Genomic DNA, 23,669 nt, shown 5'->3' on the forward strand with positions numbered 1-23,669 from the left:
ACCTCCTCACAGTAATAGTGCCCCTCAGTGACTTCCTCACAGTAATAGTGCACCTCCGTGACCCCCTCACAGTAATAGTGCCCCTCAGTGACTTCCTCACAGTAATAGTGCACCTCAGTGACCCCTCACAGTAATAGTGTCCCTCAGTGACCTCCTCACAGTAATAGTGTCCCTCAGTGACCTCCTCACAGTAATAGTGCCCCTCAGTGACCTCCTCACAGTAATAGTGCCCCTCAGTGACCTCCTCACAGTAATAGTGATTGAAATGGAGTTACATTAATCGGTAATAGTGGCCCAAGGGGCATAGACGTCAGGGCCCCTCGATTTTATACAGTGTAAAGAATTGTCTGAAACGGTTGCTAATCTTTCATCTGGGGAAGTAGCCCCAGTGTATATCAGCAGCGTATCCTCTGTCTCCCTGTCTGCAGCCTCTAAGAACTGCCGTGTATACGGACTCCCCTCCGTGAGAAGGCGCTGTCCGGAGCTCAGGGGAGGAGTCAGTATACACAGCGGTGCAGAGAGGCTGCAGTCCCAGCGTGGGGGATGGAGACAGAGGATAGCTTTCTACCAGGGATAGCTTTCTTCCCAAGCCCTTACACCGCCTAAAGGGGGAAGTGTGAAATGGTGCCCCCCCCTGCAAAAAAACACTAGTTTTACAAGAAGTGAAAATGACAATACACAAAATACCCAACACATATTTGCATCATCATAAAGACCCCTTTAGTGGCTTCAATAGTAATAGTGACCCCCTTAATGGCCCCAGTAATAACAGTAACCCCATTAGTGGCCCCAGTAGTAATATTGATGTGTATCTCCAGCTGGGCCGCAACTCAACAAGCATTAGACGCACTTGGTGTGTAGCTCCACTGCAGCAATAACTGCCGCTGCTGTAGTCAGTGTCACCCCTGACCTCTCCACCCACCGTCTGTGTGCAGGGGCTTCCGGGGCTGGACCAGTGGGGAATCTGACTGGCATGGCTGGTATGGGTATAAAAGGCTTCCCTGGTACAACCAGTTAAAAGGGGGGCATTTAAAAGTTCCACACTTGGAAATAGTGGGGCACACTTCTGTAGAGCAGTGTCAGGGGTGATACGGATTACAGCAGCGGCGGCTACTGATGGACTGGGACTAAACACTAAGTGAGGGAAAGGACATGCCACCTGGGATTGTGGGGCAACGTCCCAAATCCAGAACTGTCCCGCAGGATTCCAGGGCAGTTGGGAGGCCTGCTGTAAGTGCATCCACAATGCCAACCACAAATGTCTCTTAGGTGTCAGACACAGGTGACCCCTTAAGTGCCAGCTACAGTATCTCCCATTGTATCAGCCCCCTCAAGTACAAGCTACCGATATAGGAGCTGTCCTATAGATTCATACAGCACAGATCCACAATATGGCCATAAGCCCTGACTAAACTATAGGAAGCCGGCAACCTGGTAGAGCATCGCATGACAGGTTCCATTCTCATCCCCACCTATACAATGACAGCAAGCAGAGATCCTGTTTATTAAATATGTCTTGAAATATTACCGGCAGCACGACTTTCAGATTTCCTTCAAGCAGTCGTGGCCCCCGATATCTGTACACAAGGGGGAACTGCGATCATTTACGCCCTCTGACGGACGTCGGCAGCGAATAAAGGAAGGAAAGTCAGAAAGCCTCTGCTTTAACCAAAAATAGCGAGAACATCGCTATGAACTGATAAACGCGAGCGTTAGAATATTCTAGAACGTCGCTGCTCATACAGCCTCATACGTGTAGAAAAGCGGCACAGTTCATACGGCCATGCGGGCCACAAGGACGCTGTCAGGGGTCAGCCATTATGGGAGAAATACACTATTTTTGGTGAACCTACAGCATCCGATCCGCACATTACTAGGAGGCTACAGAAAGGGGGAATCCGGAAAAGGGGATCATCACCAACTGGACATTAGATATCAGTTCCCGAAGTCTTTATTCAATGCACACTTTCCTCTTCTACCTGCAATGAAAGGAAACAGACTGATACATTATAGCAGTAAGGGCTTAGTCACACGGGCGGTTTTTTCACGCCATTGTCAATGGGACTTTCTAATCTTAAAAACACATCACACAAAAATCGCGAAGCGCAAACATGTGATGGTTTTTAACATTAGAAAGTCCCATTGACAACCGTGTGAAAAAAACGTGCAAGAAAAACGTAAGTGTGCCGGAGCCCATATAGAGGCGATACAATGTAAACTATATGGACACGAGTATTTGGACGCTGCATGTGCTTTACTCTTCTACTTAGTAAGGTGTCGGCCCTCCATCTGCTTGTATCGCAGCGGTCGCACATCGAAGCAGACTCTCCACAAGTTCTCTGTACGTCTGGGCAGGAATAGCTGCCATTCCTCGTACAAGGCTGTGAGAAGAGATAGCTGTGAGGATGGGCATGGGTGGCGCGGTCGTACCCATCACTCAATTGGATGAATGAATAGTTATTACAAAAGGAGCAGCTTTTTATGTTACCCATGCCCTTCCCAGCATACCGTGCGGCAAACTCAGAATTTGCATATTTGCTGATTTTCTGCAGTGTCCAAATACTTTTGTCCATATAGTGTATATAGTGATATGGAGCATGCTGGTATAACCTGGGTATCTCCTGTATATAATTATATATGTACAGTTGGTATAAGTTATACATCTCCTGTATATAGTGATATGGAGCACGCTGGTATAACCTGGGTATCTCCTGTATATAATTATATATGTACAGCTGGTATAAGTTATAAATCCCCTGTATATAGTGATATGGAGCATGCTGGTATAACCTGGGTATCCCCTGTATATAATTATATATGTACAGCTGGTATAAGCTATACATCTCCTGTATATAGTGATATGGAGCATGCTGGTATAACCTGGGTATCTCCTGTATATAATTATATATGTACAGCTGGTATAAGTTATACATCTCCTGTATATAGTGATATGGGGCATGCTGGTATAATCTGGGTATCCCCTGTATATAATTATACATGTACAGCTGGTATAAGCTATACATCTCCTGTATATAGTGATATGGAGCATCCTGGTATAACCTGGGTATCCCCTGTATATAATTATATATGTACAGCTAGTATAAGTTATACATCTCCTGTATATAGTGATATGGAGCATGCTGGTATAACCTGGGTATCTCCTGTATATAATTATATATGTACAGCTGGTATAAGTTATTCATCTCCTGTATATAGTGATATGGAGCATGCTGGTATAACTTGGGTATCTCCTGTATATAATTATATATGTACATCTGGTATAAGTTATACATCTCCTGTATATAGTGATATGGAGCATGCTGGTATAACCTGGGCATCTCCTGTATATAATTATATATGTACAGCTGGTATAAGTTATGCATCTCCTGTATATAGTGATATGGAGCATGCTGGTATAACCTGGGTATCTCCTGTATATAATTATATATGTACAGCTGGTATACGTTATACATCCTGTATATAGTGATATGGAGCATGCTGGTATAACCTGGGTATCTCCAGTATATAATTATATATGTACAGCTGGTATAAGTTATGCATCTCCTGTATATAGTGATATGCAGCATGCTGGTATAACCTGGGTATCTCCAGTATATAATTTTATATGTACAGCTGGTATACGTTATACATCCCCTGTATATAGTGATATGGAGCATGCTGGTATAACCTGGGTATCCCCTGTATATAATTATATATGTACAGCTGGTATACATTATACATCCTGTTTATAGTGATATGGAGCATGCTGGTATAACCTGGGTATCTCCTGTATATAATTATATATGTACAGCTGGTATAAGTTATGCATCTCCTGTATATAGTGATATGGAGCATGCTGGTATAACCTGGGTATCTCCAGTATATAATTTTATATGTACAGCTGGCATACGTTATACATCCCCTGTATATAGTGATATGGAGCATGCTGGTATAACCTGGGTATCCCCTGTATATAATTATATATGTACAGCTGGTATACATTATACATCCTGTTTATAGTGATATGGAGCATGCTGGTATAACCTGGGTATCTCCTGTATATAATTATATATGTACAGCTGGTATAAGTTATGCATCTCCTGTATATAGTGATATGGAGCATGCTGGTATAACCTGGGTATCTCCTGTATATAATTATATATGTACAGCTGGTATATGTTATACATCCTGTATATAGTGATATGGAGCATGCTGGTATAACCTGGGTATCTCCTGTATATAATTATATATGTACAGCTGGTATACGTTATACATCCTGTATATAGTGATATGGAGCACGCTGGTATAACCTGGGTATGTCCTGTATATAATTATATATGTACAGCCGGTATAAGTTATACATCCCCTGTATATAGTGATATGGAGCATGCTGGTATAACTTGGGCATCCCCTGTATATTATATACAGCTGGTATACGTTATACATCCTGTTTATAGTGATATGGAGCATGCTGATATAACCTGGGTATCTCCTGTATATAATTATATATGTACAGCTGGTATAAGTTATGCATCTCCTGCATATAGTGATATGGAGCATGCTGGTATAACCTGGGTATCTCCTGTATATAATTATATATGTACAGCTGGTATACGTTATACATCCCCTGTATATAGTGATATGGAGCATGCTGGTATAACCTGGGTATCCCCTGTATATAATTATATATGTACAGCTGGTATACGTTATACATCCTGTTTATAGTGATATGGAGCATGCTGGTATAACCTGGGTATCTCCTGTATATAATTATATATGTACAGCTGGTATAAGTTATGCATCTCCTGTATATAGTGATATGGAGCATGCTGGTATAACCTGGGTATCTCCTGTATATAATTATATATGTGCAGCTGGTATACGTTATACATCCTGTATATAGTGATATGGAGCACGCTGGTATAACCTGGGTATGTCCTGTATATAATTATATATGTACAGCCGGTATAAGTTATACATCCCCTGTATATAGTGATATGGAGCATGCTGGTATAACCTGGGTATCCCCTGTATATAATTATATATGTACAGCTGGTATACGTTATACATCCTGTTTATAGTGATATGGAGCATGCTGGTATAACCTGGGTATCTCCTGTATATAATTATATATGTACAGCTGGTATAAGTTATGCATCTCCTGCATATAGTGATATGGAGCATGCTGGTATAACGTGGGTATCTCCTGTATATAATTATATATGTACAGCTGGTATACGTTATACATCCCCTGTATATAGTGATATGGAGCATGCTGGTATAACCTGGGTATCCCCTGTATATAATTATATATGTACAGCTGGTATACGTTATACATCCTGTTTATAGTGATATGGAGCATGCTGGTATAACCTGGGTATCTCCTGCATATAATTATATATGTACAGCTGGTGTAAGTTATACCTCTCCTACATAGAGTGATATGGAGCATCCTGGTATAATCTGGGTATCTCCTGCATATAATTATATATGTACAGCTGGTATACGTTATACATCCTGTATATAGTGATATGGAGCATGCTGGTATAACCTGGGTATCTCCTGTATATAATTATATATGTACAGCTGGTATACGTTATACATCCTGTATATAGTGATATGGAGCACGCTGGTATAACCTGGGTATCTCCTGTATATAATTATATATGTACAGCTGGTATAAGTTATACATCCCCTGTATATAGTGATATGGAGCATGCTGGTATAACTTGGGCATCCCCTGTATATTATATACAGCTGGTATACGTTATACATCCTGTTTATAGTGATATGGAGCATGCTGATATAACCTGGGTATCTCCTGTATATAATTATATATGTACAGCTGGTATAAGTTATGCATCTCCTGCATATAGTGATATGGAGCATGCTGGTATAACCTGGGTATCTCCTGTATATAATTATATATGTACAGCTGGTATACGTTATACATCCCCTGTATATAGTGATATGGAGCATGCTGGTATAACCTGGGTATCCCCTGTATATAATTATATATGTACAGCTGGTATACGTTATACATCCTGTTTATAGTGATATGGAGCATGCTGGTATAACCTGGGTATCTCCTGCATATAATTATATATGTACAGCTGGTGTAAGTTATACCTCTCCTACATAGAGTGATATGGAGCATGCTGGTATAATCTGGGTATCTCCTGTACATAATTATATATGTACAGCTAATATAAGTTATACATCTCTTTGTATATAATGATATGGAGCATGCTTGTATAACCTGGATATCACATGTATATAATTATATATGTGCAGCTGGTATAGGATATACATCTCCTGTATATAGTGATATGGAGCACGCTGGTATAACCTGGGTATCTCCTGTATATAATTATATATGTACAGCTGGTATAAGTTATACATCCCCTGTATATAGTGATATGGAGCATGCTGGTATAACTTGGGCATCCCCTGTATATTATATACAGCTGGTATACGTTATACATCCTGTTTATAGTGATATGGAGCATGCTGATATAACCTGGGTATCTCCTGTATATAATTATATATGTACAGCTGGTATAAGTTATGCATCTCCTGCATATAGTGATATGGAGCACGCTGGTATAACCTGGGTATCCCCTGTATATAATTATATATGTACAGCTGGTATACGTTATACATCCTGTTTATAGTGATATGGAGCATGCTGGTATAACCTGGGTATCTCCTGCATATAATTATATATGTACAGCTGGTGTAAGTTATACCTCTCCTACATAGAGTGATAGGGAGCATGCTGGTATAATCTGGGTATCTCCTGTACATAATTATATATGTACAGCTAATATAAGTTATACATCCCTTTGTATATAATGATATGGAGCATGCTTGTATAACCTGGATATCACATGTATATAATTATATATGTGCAGCTGGTATAGGATATACATCTCCTGTATATAGTGATATCGAGCATGCTGGTATAACCTGGGTATCTCCTGTATATAATTATATATGTGCAGCTGGTATAAGTTATACATCCTGTATATAGTGATGTGGAGCATGCTGGTATAACCTGGCTATCGCCTGTATATAATTATATATATGTACAGCTGGTATAAGTCATACATCTCCCTGTATATAATGATAGTATACCTGGGATCACATACCTCATGTGACCCATATGGAGGATCTTCTATATGAGCTGGAAAGTCTGGTAGGGGCATCTTGAAGCTGTCTCTGCCCCTCAGCCAGAAAGTCCTCTGCCTTCCTTTTCCCTAAAATACATTATCACTTACTCCTAAAAACACAGAATATAATTCCAGATTTACCAGTGAAATTGCGACCATTTTTTCTAATACTGATGTAAATCTCCAGATAATGAAGGTAACATTGGAATTACAGTTCCATCATATCTTATACTCTGGTTACATCCAGAGCTGCCTTCAAAGCTCTTTTAGCAACCTGATCCTCCTCGTAACTCCGTAAAGAATCCTATACTCTCCTCTCCCAGCTGCCCGCAGCAGCTCCATTCACTCTGCCAGAACGGTGTTGATAGGCTGCAGTTGGCCTTTTTATGGGATGTCATAGTCTGCTGCAGCCAATCACATATGTCAATGCTTGAACAATGAGGTGTATGATTGGCTGCAGCAGCATGTAATGTCCTGTACACAGGCTACAGCGTTTCAGGTGCTAGACTGGAGCCGCGAGTGTAGTAGCCATGAGGGACTGGAGAGTAATCAGGAGAAAACCAGAGGTCATCAACAGGTAGTCATAGTTTGCAGTACAAATGGAGCAGATGGGTAGCATTGTTGGGAGGAGAGCCAGGGGTCGTCAACAGGTAGTCACAGTTTGGAGGAGAGGAGCAGGTTTAGGAGATGAAGCTTGATCAAGGCAGTGGAGCACAATAATCATACAAGATACTGGAGGAAGGGCTGGGCTATTATACAATGTCCAATTAGCAAATAGGGTGTAGCCAAAACAAGGACTGGATCAGGAACACAGGAACAAGGCTAAGGCTCAGCAGGAGAACGGTCTGAGGGCTGGATGGCTTAGCGGAGAAAGCTACCGACTGGATTGCAGGAGGTCCCCAACGCAGGCTGACTGCAGGCTGTCAATACAGCATCATAGGGGAGACCTGAGTATGTGGCGCTGCAGTTGTGGGGAACTCAAAGGGGCGAGTATACGACTGTATATTATTTTTATACATGGGAGGTAGGATTTTTTTAAATTTAACTTTGACAACCCCTTTTAAGACATAAATACCCCTTTGCCCCTATAAATAGAGCCCCTCTGTGCCCTTTTAAAGTAATACAGCTCTCCTGCGCAGCTGTAAAGGGGTATTTCAGAACTTTTTTTTTAGTTTTGTATTGATGACTAACAGGGACCCACCCCTCGAATCCCCGCTGATCAGCTGATTCTCGACGCTGTTGTCACTGCAATCAGGAAGTAGAAAGTGCTGACCCCAGTGCAGCGGTTTGGGTTGCTTTTGGAGGCGCAGTTTCCATTGAATTTAATAGGAGGTGCGCTGCAGTACCGTCCTGGTCCACTACACTGTGGTCAGCGCTTTCTACTTCCTCGGCTGACCATAGCGGTGCTTGAAATCAGCTGATCTGCAGGGATCAGAGATCTGACTTGATGCTGTGGGGCCCCAGGGCAAAATCAGGAACTGGGCCCCTAACTATAAAGCTTCTTTGATAGTATTGGTTTGCAATATGGGGAAGAGAGACTTTATGGGCCCCCTAGGGCTCCTGGGCCAGGTGCAACCACACCCTCTGCACCCCTAATACGTACACCCCTGGATCTGGACATAGTATGACTCCTCCCTTTTCCTGTTCACTTTGTGACATCAGCAGAAGGAGGAGTTGTGCTGCACTAACAGAACCGAGCGACGGGCGGCACGTTGATAAGTGTCTATCGCTGCAGCCGCTGGAGTCGAGCAACAAGGCAGCGTGTGAGTGTGCGCAGCGCTGTGTGTGAATCAGATGTTACAGTGCACTGAGCCTCGCAGCGACATACAGTAAGTAGTGAGGGGGGCCTAGGGGGTGGGTCCCAACTGTGACCCCTGCGATCCCTATTGCTAAGCCAGTGCCCATAGGGATAGACAGTTCTAATGGCAGCCTGCAGATCTCCGAAGGCAGCTCTGGGTGTGACTGGAGTGCAGAGAACAAGGTAACTCTAACCTTCACTTGGATCCATCCTCTTTCTGATATCACATATCCCCCGATCAGCTCCAGAGCGTCGGCCGTGGTCTCAGAGATGTGAATCCTCAGAGCTGTGGAGGACAGAAGACAGACGCATTATAAAGAGTCAAAAGATCTGGTTAAAGTGAGCCTCCGAGCCTGAAGAAACAAAGATGGCCGCTCCGCCTGCCTGACTACCTGATGTACGCTGCGCATAGTATGTAGTCTAAGACACGACTCGCTGCTCTGACTGGCCAGCGCAGCTTATGGGGGCAGCACTGGACAATCACAGCATGTCGTGTCTTAGACTAATGTATACTAACTAATACACAGTGTAGTGCCTACATACCTGCCATACAGTGCACACATAATACTACCATACAGTGCACACATAATACTACCATACAAGTCTCACATAATAGTACCGCACAGTGCACACATAATACTACCATACAGTGCACACATAATACTACCATACAAGTCTCACATAATAGTACCGCACAGTGCACACATAATACTACCATACAGTGCACACATAATACTACCATACAAGTCTTACATAATAGTACCGCACAATGCTCACATAATACTACCATACAAGTCTTACGTAATACTACCGTACAATGCTCACAATAGACTGATATACAGTACACAATTACAGTATTACACAGGGCTCACATAGTAGCCCCATATAGCGCATATATAACAGTGTCACCCAATATGCAGATACCAGTGCTGTGGATATATACAAATACATACAGCTGACCACACATAACGGAGAATGTGCCGCGCTAAATGTACCTACGTAAACTGTTGCTTTCCATCCGTGACGCAGTGTTAACCGTATCCCCAAAAAGACAGTACCTCGGCATCGTCACGCCCACCACGCCGGCCACCACAGGACCTGCGAGAAAGCAGAGATGAGCGAAACATAACGCTACACTCAATACTAAAGCGGTTGTGCTGAGACTAGAGGTGCCATCACACAGGCGATTGTTACCTGAACAGGCGCAGGAATTGGCAATTTACAGGAATAGTCACATGCAAAAGTGGCCAACAACAGGGAACTGAGTGACCAACCTCCCAGTTGTCACTCACTTGGTTTTCAGCTTACCTAAAGACCAAACAACTATCAGCCCGTGAAATCAGAAGCTGCGCAATTCTGAACTGCCTGGAGGCGATCGCTTGGAACAGATCTCCAATGCACTCTGCCTCCATTTAGTGACTCCACCAGCAGAATAGTGAGTGCAGCTCTGGAGTATAATACAGGATGTAACCCAGGATCAGTACAGGATAAGTAATGTATTTACACAGTGACTCCACCAGCAGAATAGTGAGTACAGCTCTGGAGGATAATACAGGATGTAACTCAGGAGCAGTACAGGATAAGTAATGTATGTACACAGTGACTCCACCAGCAGAATAGTGAGTGCAGCTCTGGAGTATAATACAGGATGTAACTCAGGAGCAGTACAGGATAAGTAATGTATGTACACAGTGACTCCACCAGCAGAATAATGAGTGCAGCTCTGGAGTATAATACAGGATGTAACTCAGGGTCAGTACAGGATAAATAATGTATGTACACAGTGACTCCACCAGCAGAATAGTGAGTGCAGCTCTGGGGTATAATACCAGATGTAACTCAGGAGCAGTACAGGATAAGTAATGTATGTACACAGTGACTCCACCAGCAGAATAGTGAGTGCAGCTCTGGAGTATAATACAGGATGTAACTTAGGGTCAGTGAGGGATAAGTAATGTATGTACACAATGACTTCACCAGCAGAATAGTGAGTGCAGCTCTGGAGTATAATACAGGATGTAACTCAGGGGCAGTACAGGATAAGTAATGTATGTATACAGTGACTCCACCAGCAGAATAGTGAGTGCAGCTCTGGAGTATAATACAGGATGTAACTCAGGAGCAGTACAGGATAAGTAATGTACACAGTGACCCCACCAGCAGAATAGTGAGTGCAGCTCTGGAGTATAATACAGGATGTAACTCAGGAGCAGTACAGGATAAGTAATGTATGTACACAGTGACTCCACCAAGAGAATAGTGAGTGCAGCTCTGGAGTATAATACAGGATGTAACTCAGGAGCAGTACAGGATAAGTAATGTACACAGTGACCCCACCAGCAGAATAGTGAGTGCATCTCTGGAGTAAGGCTGTGTGTTGGAGAGCTCTGCTGGTTCCAGGGTGTGGTCTGTTTCTTGGGTGGAGACCTTGCTGAGAGCCCAGGAACAAGTGCACGTTTCTGGGCTACATTTTCCATGGAGTGCCGCGCTTCCCCCCCCCCCCCCGGCTTCGGTCGGGAGGGGGGAGGAATGAACCCCAGGAGGGGAGAGGATCCAGTCGGGGTGCAAGCAGTGTCACCCAGACTCCCCGAGAGGACATGGAGCACAGGAAGACCAGAAGCCAAACCAAAGGCAAGGTGAGTGCTGCAAAAGCACCTGCAAGTGCCAGCTGGGGAGAGCGCAAGAGGGGTGAGGCTGTGACTGCCATGGCGTCTCGGGTAGCCACCAATATAAAAGACTTTAAGGAGGTTGGTAGGCAGCTGCAGAAACACCGCAGGGAACTGCAGACTGCCCTCAGCGACCTAGATAAAGCCCCACGGGGAAGAAAAAAGATTACAGCAGCAGAAAGAGTTAAATCCTGCAAGGAGGCTGTGGACTTTTACAAGGAGGAGAGATACAGGATACTCCAAGCCAGTGGCCCGTTTAAAGAAAAGCTCTTAAACGACGAGCGATTCTCCGGAATGGCGCACGCAAGCAGTGATAGCAGCTCAGACGAATCGGAGGACGCGCAGGATGGGATGCCACTATGCTCTGGGGAGCAGCCGTCCCTACAGCAGAGGGGAACTGCAGGGAGCAGCATTCCTGCTGAGCAGGTTAGCCTGCCCCCCACATCAGGGGAGTCCAGTGCTGAGGACGCGGACGACGACAGCGACAGCAGCAGCGGTGAGGGGGCCCTCATCATGCAGCAAATCATGCTGCAGGAGTCCCCCGAAAGAATGCAGAACATGTATTTTGGTGACGACATGCCTGAAGGAACATCTGTGGGCAAAAAGAAAAGAGGAAAAAAGATGAAGACCACCGTGCAGGAGAGGTTTGTGTATGTCACCAAGCACTCCGGTCCGGCTGCAAAGTCAGATCGGGGTGCTAGCCCTGGTATACCCCTAGTCCCGGGCTCTGCAGTGGGTCCGGTGCAGGGGACTGGGGAAGAGAGGGTTAATGCGGCCCAAAACTCCATTTCTGCTTGTGCTAGTAGTGGGAATGGAGGCGATAAGGAGGCAGAGAAGGTCCGTGGGAAAGATGGAATGAGGGGTCGCGGCCAATCCGGAGGTGCAGGTGCTGATGGTTACCCCCCAGTGGGAGGGGGGGGCAGTCCGGCATCAGGTTCCACCAGTGGCGGCTTGGCCGTCCCTCCTGTGTCCCTAAAACGCCTGTCAGGTGTAGAGGGGGCGCAGTGGGTGGTGGCCAAGTCTGCCCATCCTCCCACCCATCATGATGGTAACATCATAACAAATAAGCAGGTAAAAAGAACTGCAAGTCCCAGAATGGCCGGGAAAATGGACGGCGCTAGAGCTGCAGGAACAGCTCCTACAGAGCATAATGTTGGACTTAAGGCTAACTCTTTCAGTGCTGGTCTCCAGCCTCATCCAGCTGGAAAGTGTAGCATTAAGGAAAAAGGTGAAGCAGGTCCTGGTCCAACAAAAGGGAAGAAATGTCTGAATGATGTGAATGGGACAACCGTTAGTGCTACCGATGCCCCTGCTCCCGCTTCCGCTCCCGCGGAGGCTTCGGGAGCTCCGGATGCCCCCAATCCCCCAGGAGGTATGACATCGGCTGTACAGGAGGGTGGGGCTTCGGGTAGTAGTCAGGGGGTGGGTCAGGATCCAGTCGCCCCTCCAGCGGCGACAACATCTGGTAGAAGTTATGCCAGTGTCGCCGCTGGAGGGAGGGGGGATGCGTCCTCGTCTTTGGGCTCTGGAGACGGCGTTTTGCAACAGCGCCTCCTGGAGGCCTTGAGGAGGGGGGAGAGCTCAATGAATGTAGGGGGCAGAGTTGTGGATTTGTCTCTCTGGGTGGAGAGACATGATCTTGGTGCCTTCCGAGAACAAAGGGGGGAGACCGTCTGGTCCCTGCCGACAACCGGGCAGGACATTGGCCGTAGGAATGTGGCTCGTCTTCAGTGGAGAGGCAATGACGCGTGCCCATCCAGGAGTAAGGTGGTGGAGCTTCTGCTGAAGATGGGTTTCAGGGCAAATGACATCTATGCCCTGATCCATCCTTACGGCACGTCTCAGTTCGACATCAGCTTTGCTCGCCCGGAGGGCCTGGAGCTCTTCTGGGGGAATTATGAGCTGATGAAGGACGAGCCCGGCTGGCGCGGTTTCGCTGCACAAGTGGTAACCCGCCAGACTGGAGTCAAGAGAGTGACCGTTTTGACTCGTAACGAGTCCCTCTCTTGTTACGACATCATGACTTGGATAAGTCGGTACGGAGAGGTGGTGGATATGCCCAATAAGAACCGGGACGAACACGGCATCTGGTCCGGAGCCTGGACGTTTATGGTGAAACTTAGGCGTTCAGGGAATTCGGTGGCCCACATACCATCCGCGGCCTTCCTTGGCAGGGATCGTATCTTGGCCTTCTACCAGGGGCAGCCGAAGCTCTGTCACAAGTGCGGCGACCCCACACATTTGAGTGCAGCCTGTAACGTCATCAAGTGCGCTCTGTGTGGCGAGGTGGGTCATCTTGCGGCATCTTGTACAGAGATTAGGTGTCACCTGTGTGGTGACCTCGGTCACCCATTCAGTCGCTGTCCGCGCTCTTTCGCCAATGCAGTCACGGCCCCAGCGGAGGAGAGCCGTGAGGTTGCTTCTGCAGGGGAGGGGACCAGCAGAGGCGATGGAGCCCAGGAGCCAAGGAAGAACAAACATGCTGGGGCAGCCAAGCTAAGGCGCCAAGAGAAGCGCGGAAGGGGCAGGGAGCTGGTGGAAACCCAGGTGGCAGGTGGGTCAATGCTGGCCCCTGCTCCGGACGCAAATCATGTGGCTGAGGCTCCAGGGGACAGGGAGCTGGATGAGGAGGTCAGGAGGATCCAAAGGGAAGAGGATGCCACTTATTCAGATTCTTCCCACTATGAAAGTGTGGGTGAGGGCAAGGATGAGTGGCAAAAGAAAAAGCGCAAGCAGGGCTCCAAGAAAATGAAAAAAAGGGAAGGGAAATCTTCCCCTGCAACGGGCCAGGTGCAGGAAGGCAATCCAAACTCTCCTCTTGTTGGGCTCTCCAACAGGTACCAAGCTCTCTCGTCCTCGGAGGGAGGGGTGCCTAGGACAAGCGTGGGGCCTACAGGGGGTGCTGAGCCTTCCTCTTCTGGGGGTTTGGTGACCTCCAGGGGGAGGGCTGGCCCAGAGCCCAGTGGCAAGGAGGACGAGGTTGAGGAGCCCCTTGCCATGGACCTTTCAGTGTCCAAGAAACGTGGCAAGGGGTCATCCTCAGACCCTGATGAGAAGGGGGGTGGGAAGAAGAAAGCCATCTAACTCAATCACCAATGATGGCGGCACCCGCTCCATTGACGCTGGCATCCATTAATGTTGCCAGCATTAAGTCTGATATGGCTAGATTTGCGGCCTTTGATTTTCTCGGCCGCGTTGAAGCCGACATTTTGTTTTTGCAAGAGACCAGGCTGCCAAATTTGGCAGCTCTGCATAAGGCAAGGAGGGAATGGAGGTCTGGTCCATCTTACTGGTCTCTTGCGGCCGAGCCATATAGCGGAGTGGCGGTACTTTTTACTGCAGCGGTTGAATGCCGACGGGTTATCGAGTTAGAAATAGGGAGGTGCCTGATCCTGGATGTTCTCATGAAGGGACAAGAGCTTCGGCTAATCAACATCTACGGTCCCCAAACCAAGCGGGACCGCAAGGATCTCTTTATGAGGATCAAGCCGTACCTTTTTACCAGTCGGCAGGTGATCTTTGGGGGTGACTTTAACGCAGTCACGAGGACCCGTGACAGGGGAGGCTCCCTAGGCAAGCTGACTTATGATAGCGTCGCGCTTAATAGCATAGCTAGCGAAGCTCGCCTGGTGGATGTCCACATCCGGCACACCCCAGGCCACGCGGGTTTCACCTATTATAGAGGCGAGTGCAGGTCTAGAATAGATAGGTTTTATTTGAAGGAGGAAGCCATCTCTTCACCAGTATCTGTTGTTGAGGTGGAATTCTCCGACCACTGTCTGATTTTGTTTTCCCTGAATGTTGCAGAGACCCCCCGGATGGGTAGAGGCTTATGGAGGCTGAATTCATCACTCCTGGAGGAAGCAGAGATAAGACAGTCCTTTGAGGATTTTCTTCAGAGCCAGGTACCATTACTGGATCTTTGTAGCAGTAAGTCAGAGTGGTGGGAGATGTTCAAGATCAGGGCGGCGAGGTTCTTCCGCCAGCTCTCTAGCCTCAGGAGCCTGAGTAAGTACCGTCTTTATCAGGGCCTGAGGAGGAAACTCGAACATCTCGTCTCGACTGGAGGTAGCCGCGAGGAGATCTCCAGAGTGAAGTCTTTGCTCAAAGGGTGCCAGTATAATAGGCACGCATCTTTGGTTTTTGAGAGGGACTTCGGGAAGTACCACTCACCTGACCCTTACAGAAACTGCAAGATGTCAGTGAATCGTAAAGTTGTCACTGGACTGATCGACGGTACGGGATCTCTGAACAGGTCCAGATCAGGGATTCTGGAAGTCATCAGATCCTTCTACTCGCACCTTTTGAGAAAGAGGGATCTAGATCGAGATGTGATGTCGGCTTTCCTGGCTGAAGCTGTTCCTGAGCCAGGGGATGACATCTCCCTTAATGTTTTGACAGAGGAGATCAACATAGAGGAAGTTAAACTGGCGATTGATGGGCTTGCGCTCAAAAAATCGCCAGGACCGGATGGCTTAACATCTGAGTACTATAAGACCTTTAAGGACCTCTTGAGTCCCCTCTTGACTGAGGTTTTCAATGAGTGTCTTTCCTCGGACACTCTCCCAAAGTCAATGAGGAGGTCGGCTTTGATCCTTCTGTCAAAGGGTAAAGACTCGAGCCGTATTGAGAACTGCCGTCCCATAGCGCTTCTCAATACGGACAGGAAGGTTCTGGCAAAAGTGCTGTTTAATCGGCTGGTGAAGTTTGCACCCCGGCTCCTCTCGGGCGCCCAGCATTGCTCTGTTCCAGGCCGTAGCACCTTTAGTGCTGTTCTCGGTGTCCGGGAGGCAGTGGAGCAGGGTAGGGCTGGTCACTGGGAGGGGTACTTGCTGTCCTTGGATCAGGCCAAAGCGTGTGATCGGGTTAATCACGAGTACCTCTGGTCTGTTCTTCTGAGATATGGCCTGCCAGTGGGGTTTGTCAATTGGCTCAAGACATTGTACGCGGGGGCTGAGACTTTCCCGCTAGTGAACGGTTGGGTCGGCCGCCCATTTGAGGTTGGGTCTGGCGTCCGTCAGGGTTGTCCTCTGAGCCCCTTGCTGTACGTGTTTGCCATTGATCCTTTCCTTAGGATGATTGATGGTGGGCCTATGGCGGGGGTCGGGATGGATCGGGCGGTGCCGGAAGCCGCCCTCAGGGTGGCAGCGTACGCTGATGACGTCACCGTCTTTGTGTCCTCGAGGGGGGAGGCAGAGTACGTGATGGCAGAGGTGGATCGCTACTCGGAAGCATCCGGGTCCGACATCAACTGGGATAAGTGCGAAAGTCTCTGGTTAGGAAGGGGAGATCCTACATTTAGTCTCCCGGGCACCCTTCCAGTGCCCCAGGACTCGGCTAAAGTTCTCGGCATCAAATTTGGCCGGGGAGATTACCCCATGCAAAATTGGGTGGTCAGGCTCGATGGTGCCACTCAGAAGGTGGCCCAGTGGAAGGGTTGGTCTTTGACCCTTCGGGAAAGGGTTAACCTGATCAAAACATACCTGCTCCCTTTATTCATCTACCTGGGCAGCGTATGCATTTTGCCAGAACCTCTCTGGACCCGGGTCTACAACCTGTTCTTCCTAATGTTGTGGGGGAACAGGTTGAACCTAATTAGGAGAGATGTCACATATCGCACGAGGAGACTAGGGGGGTTATCTATGGTCAACCCCGTGGTGTTTCTCGTAAACACCTTTGTTAAGATCAATATAGGCAACCTCTGGCAAGAGAGGGCTCCTCCGTGGGTATTCTCCTGTTGGGGATGGCTTCGGCCTTTCTTCCAGGAATGGGAGACAGGAGGGCGAGTGAAGGATCTTCGCACGCCGCACGGGCATCTCCCGGCTTACGCTACCGTGGTTCTGAAGATGATACGTCGGTGGGGTCTGGGGATGTGGGAGATCAGAACTCTGTCGAGGAAACTCCTCGATAAGAGGGTTCTGTTGACCCATTTCCAGAAGCCCCTGGCGCTCAAGGACTGCCCAAGTCGGGACCTGGAGGGAGGGTTACGTTTATTGAATTCTGACAGGATCCCCTTGAAGTTTTGGGACTTGACTTGGCGCTGTTTCCACGGGAGACTGTATGTAAGGGGCAACTTGAAGAGCAGGCCACTGGTGGATAGGGGTTGTCCCCACCAGGAGTGCAGCAACATACTGGAAAGCATGGAGCATTTCCTGCTTCAGTGCCCCTTTAATACAGAGGTGTACAAACGGGTGGGAGCCTCCATTGGTTGGCCCAGGTTGGCACGCCTCTCGTATGCGGAATGGGTCTATGGGGCATTCGGGGACCTTGGTGGCAGGGACCGGTGCACTTTATTCTTAGTCAGCCTAGTGGTCAGGTTTCACATTTGGAACGCACGGTGTCTAGTTTCGACGGAAGAGAAAATCCTCCCCGCGGATGAGGTGAATAGGAACATCCTGGGTGACCTGGTGAAGGTGCGCTCTCTGGATTATGAGAGGTTGGGCACGACTAAAGCCTCTCTCCTATGGAGAGGGTTTGTATTTCGTTAGGGACAGTCTTCTTATTGTTAGGGTCCTTGTAGGGACAGAATAGGGAGAGGTAGGGACAGTTTTCTCTGAGGGTAAGTTTTAGGGAAGGAGTAGGGACATTGTAGGGACAGATTAACTATAGGGATAGTGTTTCTCTATTTGGTCGGTGCCCGGCTTATCATATCCAGTCCTGGTGGAGGGCTGAGTGTGACACTAGTAGAGTTTTTGTTTTCGGTCAAAGATCAGGTATGTACGGCTGCAGGTAACTGAACCTTAGGCTTTCGGGTATTAATATGTAGTGTTGGTTTGTAGTTATGTAATATGAGATGTTATATGTTTTGTTTTGTATATAGGGTGAGGGGTTATAGATAGGTTGGGTGGGGGTTTATTGGGGGGAGGGGGGGAGATTTATGCCTCAGCCGTAGCTTGACACGTCCCGGACAATGAACACTGGGCACGGACTGTTGGTGCGGGCGTGGCCCTCAGGCTGCGGCGGGCAGGGTGTGTGTATGCGGTGCAGCTCGGCTCGTCCTGGACATAGACATTGAGCACGGACTTGGGATGCAGGCGTGGCTCCCAGGCTGCACCGTAGGGGGTTGTTTGGGGTGTGTGGTGGTTTGGTCTGGGTATAGGGTTAGTTTAGGATTATGTAAGGTTTTATTCTTTAGGTGGTGGGCATTAAAAAAAAAAAAAAAAAAAATATAGCAAAAAAGAAAAAATATATAAAAAAAAAAAAAAAAAAAAAAAGTTACTGGGTTGTTCTTATTATTGTTATTATTATTACTTTTGTTGTTGTTTGCATTATTATTATATCATTGCTTCGGTTATTAGTCAAGTTTTCTTTCTTCTTTCTTGGGATTTCAGGCTGGATCCTGTGAGTTATGGTTGTTTTCTTACATGTGGGTTTATTGTTATATGTAGTATGTAGTGTATATGTATTGGTGAGGATGAGTGAGTGTAGTTTGGAGTGCAGGTTGCTGTAGTGCGCTGTATATATTATTTGGACCAGATGGACCTTTTGCTTTTGTTCCTTTGTCCTGCAGTAAGGCAAAGTACAGATAACACAAGTGATGATTTGTTTTGGTTTTATGTTTGTCTTATGCCAAGTGAGCGATATTTATGTTCTGTTTATTGTTATGTTTTTTACTTTTATAATAAAAGATCTACAGGATGTAACTCAGGGTCAGTACAGGATAAGTAATGTATGTACACAGTGACTCCACCAGCAGAATAGTGAGTGCAGCTCTGGGGTATAATACAGGATGTAACTCAGGATCAGTACAGCATAAGTAATGTATGTACACAGTGACTCCACCAGCAGAATAGTGAGGGCAGCTCTGGAGTATAATACGGGATGTAACTCAGGAGCAGTACAGGATAAGTAATGTATGTACACAGTGACTCCACCAGCAGAATAGTGAGTGCAGCTTCTGGAGTTGGGTGTGTGCTGGTGAAGCTCTGCAACTTCCAGGGTGTGGTCTGAGAAGGAAGGTTTGCTGAGCTTGGATCCCAGAGAAGGTGCACTTTTCTGGGCTTCTCTGGAGATGGAGTCCCGCACCTCCTCCCCTCGGGGCCACTCGGGGGGAGGGAGGGAAGTGATGGCAGTGGCGACATCAGAAAAAACTTTGCCGCGGGTGCCAGAAATGCCAGCAGCCTGCAAGAAGACAGGAGCTGTTGGAGGTAAGAAGAGACTGGGTCCGGGCCGTGGCTGCAGCAGCGTGGCTCCGTTTGTCAGCACGGCAGCTTCTGACAGCACCGGGAGTGAGATGGTTACGCGCAGCCAGACCCGCAGGAGAGCAGGTGAGCCGCAGATACCGGTAAGCACGGGAATGTGGAGTGACAAAAAGAAGGAGGAATCCGTGATTGAGCTGGCCTCCAGGCTGGCTAAGAACATCACCGACTATAACTTTGCAGGGAAAATGTTGGTGATACAAAAAGGGAAGCTCCGTGACGCCAAAATGTTACTGGAGCAAAAAGCTTCTAAAGACAAACAGGCAGAAGCCAGGTCAGCGATAAAAAAGTGCAAAGACTGCATAAAGATGTGGGAAGCGGTGAGGGCAAAGATCCTGGAGGAGAGCGGGCCCTTTAAGGAAAAGTTATTAAATGACGACCGATTTGCTAAGATGGCGGCAAGGTGCAGTGACCACGAGCAAACTGAGTCAAGTGATTGTGAAGCCTCAGATGAAGAGTTGTTTGAGGATGTGCAGGAGACCCTGGAGCAGCCTGTGTGCTCTCAAGACTTAGCACCAACGCCCAGAGGCACTACAAGTCCCAGAGACATGCTGCCTGAAGAAATTGCGTTGCCTTCTACCTCAGGGGAATCTGAGGTGGAGGAAAGAACAGGGAGGTTGCAGCTACAGAAGACCCCGCAGCCGGAAGCCTCTGTACATATGGAGGGCTTCATGTTTGGCGACGAGTTGCCAGAGCAAGGCACAAAGATAAAGAAAAAGAAAAAGAAACCAGAGAAGCTGCAGGAAAAGCTTGTGTTCGTTCCTGGGAGCTCTGGTCTGGCTGCGAAGTCGGATCAGAGTTCTGACCCCAAAAACCCCCCTGGCTCGGGCTCTGTGGTGGGCCTGGAGCGGGAAGTTGGGGAGAAAAGGGCCCAGCTGGTCAGACCCCCTGTCCCTGTGTTAGTTGGTAACAAGGGCAAGGAGGTCAGTAAGAAAGGCGCAGTAAAGGCCAGTACAGATGCAGGTCGCGGTACCGGCAAGGAGGGTGGCAGCGGTGCCACTAATGCAGCAAGTGCTGCCTGTGATGCGGAGGGGGCTGCGGACCTAAAATCTGGGGTCTCCCATAATCTGGGAGCAAGTCAGGCCGGATCCCGCGCCTCCAGTGATGCGGAGGCAAAAAAGTAAAAAGTAAAAACGCAAGCAAAAATCCGGAGGCTTTACCATCTACCTCCGGAGAGGCCAGGACCCATGGACCACATGATCCGAGAAAAAAAGTGGTAGATCCGGGTATGGATGTGCGAGAGCGTGTGGTGGATGTGAGGGACAGCGCCAAGAGTACACATTTCTCTGCAGTTTCTGGGCCTTCGGGCACCTCGGGTCCCCCTGGCAGCCAGGGATCTGGAGGCCCAGGGGATAAGGTGGTTAGGCCAGAGGGGGCACAGGTTCCAGTCGCCCCTCCAGCGGCGACAACAACTGGCAGGAGTTATGCCAGTGTCGCCGCTGGAGGGGAAGGGTCCTCCTTGTCTCCAGGCTCTAGGGAGGGCGTTTTGCAACAGCGTCTCCTGGAGGCTTTACGGAAGGGGGAGAGTACAATCACAGTTGGAGGAAGAGAGGTGAACCTATCTCTCTGGAAAGAGAGACATGGCTTGGGTGCCTTCCGAGAGCAAAGGGGGGAGACCGTATGGTCCCTACCGACAGCCGGGCAGGACGCAGGTCGTAGGAATGTGGTCCGTCTTCGTTGGAGAGGCAATGATACATGCCCCCCGAGGGCAAGGGTAGTGGAGCTTCTGCTGAAGATGGGCTTTAGGGCGGTTGACATCTTTGCCCTGATCCATCCCTACGGTACGTCTGAGTTTGACATCAGTTTCGTTCGCCCAGAGGGCCTGGAAATCTTCTGGGGGAATTACGAGCTGGTGAAAAACGAGCCCGGCTGGCGAGACTTTGCCATCCAGGTGGTGTCTCGCCAGAACGGTATCAAGAAGGTGACCGTTTTGACTCGTAACGAGTCACTTTCTTGCTTTGACATCATGACGTGGCTCAGTAGGTACGGAGAGGTGACGGAGATGCCCCAAAAGAACAGGGATGAGCACGGCATATGGTCTGGGGCCTGGACGTTCATGGTCAAGCTGAAGCGTTCAGGAAACTCGGTGGCTCACATACCTTCTGCAGCCTTCCTCGGCAGGGATCATATCTTGGCCTTTTACCAGGGGCAGCCGAAGCTCTGCCACAGGTGTGGCGACCCCTCACACTTGAGCGCCGCTTGTAAGACCTTGAAGTGCGCTCTGTGTGGGGGTCTGGGTCATCTAGCCGCCTCCTGTGCGGAGATTAGGTGTAACCTGTGTGGTGACCTCGGTCACCCATTTAGTCGCTGTCCGCGCTCCTTTGCCAATGCAGTCTCCGCCCCTACGGCTGGGGGTCATGATGTGGCCTCCGGGGGTGAGGAGACCAGCAGAGGTGGGGGAGCTCAGGAGCCAGGGAAGAACCGGCAAAAGACGCCTTCGGAACAGAGGCGTCAAGAGAAGCGCAGACGGAGCAGGGAGCTGACAGGAGCGCCCACAGCAGGTGGGTCGATGGTGGCCCCTGTTCCAGAAGCAAATCTTGCGGCTGAGGCTTTGAGGGACAGCGATTTAGATGAGGAGGACAGGAGGATCCAGAGGGAGGAGACCAACTCTGCAGATTCCTCCCACTGTGAAAGTGTGGATAAGGAAGGCAAGAGGTGGTTAGAGAAACGGCGTAAGCTAGGTGCCACGAGGAGAAAACGAAGGGGGGATTCAAGATCTTCTCCCACCCCGGGCCAAGTACTGGAAGGAAAAGCCTGCTCACCTCTAGTTGGACTCTCCAATAGGTTCCGAGCCCTCCGAGACATCTCTTCCTCCTCTTCTGAGGGGGAGGCAGAGGGCAAGGTTCCTAGGGCAAAGAAAGGGTCAACAGGGGGCGCTGAGTCTCCACCTCGTGAAGGCATAGTTCCTTCCGGGGTGGAGGCTACTCTGGAGCCTGGAAACAAGGACGACGGGGTCGGGGGATCCCTTGCTATGGACACATCTGTGTCCAAAAAAAGAGGCAAGGGGATTTCCTCTGACTCCGAGGAAGCGGGTGTGAGGAAGAAAGCCGTCTAATTTAATCACTCATGATGGCGGCACCCATTCCGCTGACTCTGGCATCAATTAACGTTGCCAGCATTAAGTCTGATACGGCTAGATTTGCGGCCTTTGATTTTCTCGGCCGCGTTGAAGCCGACATTTTATTTTTGCAGGAGACCAGGCTGTCCGATTTGGCAGCCATACATAAGGCAAAAAGGGAGTGGAGGTCAGGCCCTTCCTACTGGTCTCTTGCGGCCGAGCCGTATAGTGGAGTGGCGGTCCTTTTTACCGCAGCGGTTGAATGCCGACGAGTTATTGAATTAGAAATGGGAAGGTGCCTGATCTTAGATGTCCTCATGAAGGGACAAGAATTAAGACTTGTCAACATCTATGGTCCCCAGTCTAAAAAGGACAGGAAGAGTCTCTTTATGAGGATCAAGCCCTACCTTTTTACCAGCCGCCAAGTTGTCTTTGGAGGTGACTTTAATGCAGTCACGAGAGCCCGCGATAGGGGAGGCTCTGGAGACAGGCGGTTGACTTTTGACAGCGTCGCACTTAATAGCATAGCTAGCGAAGCTCGCCTGGTGGATGTCCACATCCGGCACACCCCAGGCCACGAGGGGTTCACCTATTATAGAGGTCAGAGCAGGTCTAGAATAGACAGGTTTTATTTGAAGGAGGAAGCCATCTCTTCGCCAGTGTCCGTTGTTGAGGTGGAATTCTCCGACCACTGTCTAATTTTGTTTTCTCTGAATGTTGCAGAGACCCCCCGGATGGGCAGAGGTTTTTGGAGACTGAATTCATCACTCCTGGAGG

At 48.4% G+C, this 23,669-nt stretch overlaps 1 protein-coding gene across 1 annotated transcript in view; it reads right to left on the bottom strand.

The window, feature by feature from the left end:
• Positions 1 to 1,702: 1,702 nt before the first annotated feature.
• LOC136626795 (guanylate cyclase 2G-like) overlaps positions 1,703 to 23,669 on the bottom strand; it is a 78,996-nt gene continuing 57,029 nt past the window's right edge. Inside the window, exons 22-25 of the mRNA XM_066601800.1 lie at positions 9,970 to 10,068; positions 9,165 to 9,256; positions 7,152 to 7,259; positions 1,703 to 1,979 (exon numbers count right to left, since the gene is read on the bottom strand). Coding sequence (XP_066457897.1) covers positions 1,956 to 1,979; positions 7,152 to 7,259; positions 9,165 to 9,256; positions 9,970 to 10,068 — 323 coding nt within the window. The 3' untranslated portion in view covers positions 1,703 to 1,955. The remainder of the gene's footprint in view (positions 1,980 to 7,151; positions 7,260 to 9,164; positions 9,257 to 9,969; positions 10,069 to 23,669) is intronic.

The sequence above is a fragment of the Eleutherodactylus coqui genome, chromosome 4, assembly GCF_035609145.1.
Source record: "Eleutherodactylus coqui strain aEleCoq1 chromosome 4, aEleCoq1.hap1, whole genome shotgun sequence".
NCBI classification, from domain to species: Eukaryota; Metazoa; Chordata; class Amphibia; order Anura; family Eleutherodactylidae; genus Eleutherodactylus; species Eleutherodactylus coqui.